The 4,291-nt window shown below is 35.5% G+C and overlaps 1 protein-coding gene across 1 annotated transcript; it reads left to right on the top strand.

Moving 5' to 3' along the window:
* Positions 1 to 376: 376 nt before the first annotated feature.
* On the top strand, positions 377 to 2,866 carry LOC129580037 (uncharacterized; the record flags this gene model as incomplete). Its single annotated transcript, XM_055470234.1, has 2 exons — positions 377 to 704; positions 776 to 2,866. Coding segments are annotated over 2 exons (2,419 nt in total), but the record flags the coding sequence as incomplete, so codon positions are not given.
* Between the last annotated feature and the right edge of the window lie 1,425 nt (positions 2,867 to 4,291).

Raw genomic sequence — 4,291 nt, 5'->3', positions numbered from 1 at the left:
GTTTTTTTCATTATCATCGGTCAAAATGAAAGTTTGTAGTATAATTGGTTGCACAACTACGGGATCAAACAAAGAGAGATCTCTTTTTGAGTAAGCAATTTTATTTCATAGATATGTGAATCGTTAATTTTTAATTTCATATGTTCTCAGTGCAACAGGAGAAGACAGAAAGGCATGGTTGACTGTGATTCTGTCTCATCAAACGATAACGACAAAAACAGTATTTATATGTGACCTTCATTTCAATAAAAATGATCTAACGAGAAATGGTAGAAGTTATCGCCCGAAAAAAAATGTTCAACCACAGTTAAGGTATATACCACACAACATTATATATAAGTTCGTTTCATTTCTAATTTTTTTAAATTTTCAACAGTAAATCTGTGAATAGCAACAATGATATAGATACAAACACTTCAACTTCAAACACAAACAACGATACAAATATAGCGAATGAATCAACAAGCGATTCTTATGAAAATGATCCAGCTTTAGAATGTATTCATGATTCTAGTCAAACCGAAATGAAGTCCATATCTATAGAAGAGTATCGAAGAATTTTAAACGCTACTGTTGAATTGTACAAAGCCACTGAAACCATACAAAAATTGGAATTGTTAATTCAAAAGAAGGATGATAAAATCAAATATTTGGAGACTCAGCTTGAAATTGCACAAGGGAAACGAATTGAAGGTCTTTCGCAAGTAAGTCGTTCTCAGTATGGATCAAATTATCAAACTAAACCATAGAATTATTTTCCGAACAATTTTTATAGGAACAATATGAAGTATTGAGCTGTTTGATTCATCCAATGATGGTACGAAACTCATATCTACCGAGTGTGAGGAAATTCTGTTTAAGAATGGTATTCCATTCTACAGCTGCTTATAATGCGCTGAGGAACTTCTTCAATAACAATTTACCGGCACATCGAACCATACAGAGATGGCTACATTGCATCGACGCAACGCCTGGAATAACACAAATGGCTTTGGATGCAATCACAAAAAAAGTAGAAGAATATACAGATCGAAACAAACAACTATACTTGTGCATAATTCATGACGAAATGTCGATGAAGCAGCATGTAGCCTGGAGTGAAAATGAAAATCTTTTCAAGGGATTCGCCACAACAACAAATGCAAGCAATGAAGGAAAAAGACTTCCAGTAGCCAAAGATGTTTTGGTGTATATGGCAGTTGGGCCTGATTTTAGAATAGCGGTCGCTTATTTCCTGTTAAATGGTCTGGAAGGTATTGATAGAGCTGTCTTAAGCAAAGAAGTTATACGATCTGTTGAAAATACAGGAGCCGTTGTCATATCATTGACTGGAGATGGTTTGTCAGCGAACATCACATCTTATGAATTTCTTGGTTCGGACTTTAAGTCTAAAAAACCATATTTCCCCAGCCCAACTCATCCAGAGAGGGAGATATACATAATATACGACCCTCCACATATGTTGAAGATTATTCGTAAAGATTTTTCAACCCGTAAACTGTATCACAAAGATGAGCTGTTGAATTGGAATCTATTGAGTCTATTGGCAGCGAAACAAGATGGTGACAATTTCGGATTAGGAAACCAGCTAACACAACGTCATCATATTAACTGGAATATTTCACCGATGACCGTTAGATATGCTGCCGAAACCATGAGTAATAGTGTCGCTGATGCTTTGGAGCAGTTATGTGAAGATAAATATGCTGATTTTGAGAAGTGTGAATCTACAGTTCAATTAATTCGATTGTGTAATAATGTCTTTGATGCATTAAACTATGGCGAAGGGAAAAAAACGAACAATCAATTCAAACAACCTATTTGTGAATCAACATTACCCGCATTTCTGAAATTATTTGAAGAGTTCAGGAAATTTGTTGATGAAATATCAATCGAAATAGTAAACAAAAATGGTACGTCGATGAAAAGGAGCATAAGCAGCTATTTTTTTAAGAAGTCGAACAAGTTTGTGGGCTTCTGTGGCTTTTTGCAGAATATGATTAGTGTCATTGGTATTTATACTGATTACATGACGAGCCCTGAATCACCTGATAAATTCTTCACTTTCCAATTTAGCCAGGACAGTTTGGAGACATATTTTTCGTTGATTAGAAGTAGTCTTGGAGCGAGTTCCAATCCAAATGCTCAACAATTCATGTCTGCATACCGGAAACTTTTGATTTGCATGCCTCATATGTCTTCGAAGCACACCAATTGTAATTACTTTGATGTGTCAAACATATTAACCGTCCCATCCACGCAAATGCTGAGCACACCATTACACATTGAAGTAATCCGCGCAAAAGAAATTGAAATCGACACTGATTATCAAACATTGATAACAGCAGAAATGGATCCTTACGAAAACCACATCATTGCTTATGTTTCATCAAACATTGAAGCCAGTATTATGCGAAAAATCAAAGCGCAATCGGTGTCTGCTTGCCAGGATTGTTTGGCAGTATTCACTGAGAACAATAAAATTTCTGATAGCTTTATAGCAAGAAAAAACCAATCAGGTGAGCTGTTGGCCCAGCCATGCTGCAGTACACAGAATATAATTCTGGTTTGCGAAGCAGTTTGCAAAATTCTTCAGGAAAAAGCGCACGTCGAGCACAAGGTTGTTACCAAAACAATCTTCAATTGCTTAGACATTGAAGATTTATACCAATCAACTCTGTTCAGTACTCATCATGACAAACTTGATAACGACTTATCGCATAAAGATAAATTTATATTCGACATCGTGCTAGAATACATGCGTATGAAATCCATGAATATCGGTCGACGAATCACCGATGAAGAATGGTTAGAAAGCATGAAAAGAAGAAAAGCAAGACGAACGAAAATTGTGACGGGAAGATAAAGAAGACTCAATTGAACTGACACATATTATAGTATCTAAGAGCGTTATTACTACGAAAATATAATTCTTCATAAAGAAATATCCGGAATATCATTATTAAATAAATATAAAATAAATTTAATTTATTAACCATTCAACCACATATAACCGTTTTTTGTGTATAAATATGTCAAGCAATTTGGAGAATGAGTAACGCAAGCTCTCCAGTGACGAAAGTACAAAAAAAAACGCAAAAAAAAGTTCACAGAAAAACCACTGTTGCGCAGCGGTCTATTGTTTGCGCATAGTTTTCAATGGCGTCTTATTTATGAAGTTTCATTTCAAGAGAACGGTTTAATAATAACATCAAGTGAATTTGAAGAAATAATTACAGCAAAAAAATGGGAAATTGTGTAGCCAAGGTGAATTGATTTTATTAACATGAAAATTTAAATTTTCTTAAACGGTTATTTTCGCGCATTTTCGGTTATTGAATAGATGTTTGGCGTCAAAAAGGTCAAGGCAAGCGTAGCTTCGGAAGTTGATGCTGGTGCCGAGCAGATCAAGCAGAACGTAGCCGCGGAAGTTGTCGCTAATGTCGAGGAGACCGAGCAAAGTATGGCTTCGAAGGATGATACTGGTTTCAAAAATGCTGAACCAAACGCAAATGCAGCGGTAGACCCGGCCGATGAAGACTGGATGGGCGTCGTGACCTTCGATGACATACCACCGGCGCGCCGATTGCCACCACGCAATTGGTTGCATAAGCCATTGGATTTCAATCACTTATAATGTAGTTTAATTAAGTAGATTTCAACCCGTTTCAACCCAATAAAATGTAGTAATAATGTGAAACGATAGACAACAATATGAAGCGAAATAGATCGTACTTAACCTTACAACTATATAAATAAAAAATATCATTCTGAATATTGCCAAAAAAAAATTGTTTTTTATCTCTACTAAAATCTGCTAAAATCACATTTGATGCGGTCGAATTGATTATGTTGGATTATGTCAATTTCATATTGCACTGCGAGCAAGACTCATAAATTCAATAAGAAATTGAATCATTAAAAAAGGAAGAATCCAGACACATTTTATATAAGAAAGAAAAAAGATTTTATTCGATGAATTTTTGAAGCGGCCCTAAAATGGCTTTTGTACTATTAGAGTTTTTTCACTGAACGGAAACATTTTTTGAGAAAAAAAAAAGATTTTATTCAATAAATCCTTCAAGTGATCCCAAAGCCGTTGTTGCAGTATCAACATCATTTCCGCTGAACCCCATACAGTTTTCTTCAGGGAAGTCTCTGCTCAAATTTGAGCCGAATGAATCGAATAGATTTTCACCCGTTTCGTCTGTATCCATCCGTTCAATCCCATCGATATCATCACATTCAATAGATTGTGCACTCGGTGCAACTTTTGATTGATCGTTAGATC

This window comes from Sitodiplosis mosellana, unplaced genomic scaffold (genome assembly GCF_009176505.1).
Source record: "Sitodiplosis mosellana isolate CC-2019 unplaced genomic scaffold, AAFC_SMos_1.0 Smas_scaffold_6942, whole genome shotgun sequence".
Taxonomy (NCBI): Eukaryota; Metazoa; Arthropoda; class Insecta; order Diptera; family Cecidomyiidae; genus Sitodiplosis; species Sitodiplosis mosellana.
The sequence above is the reverse complement of the archived record's forward strand: the minus strand, read 5'-3'. Positions and strand labels throughout refer to the sequence as shown.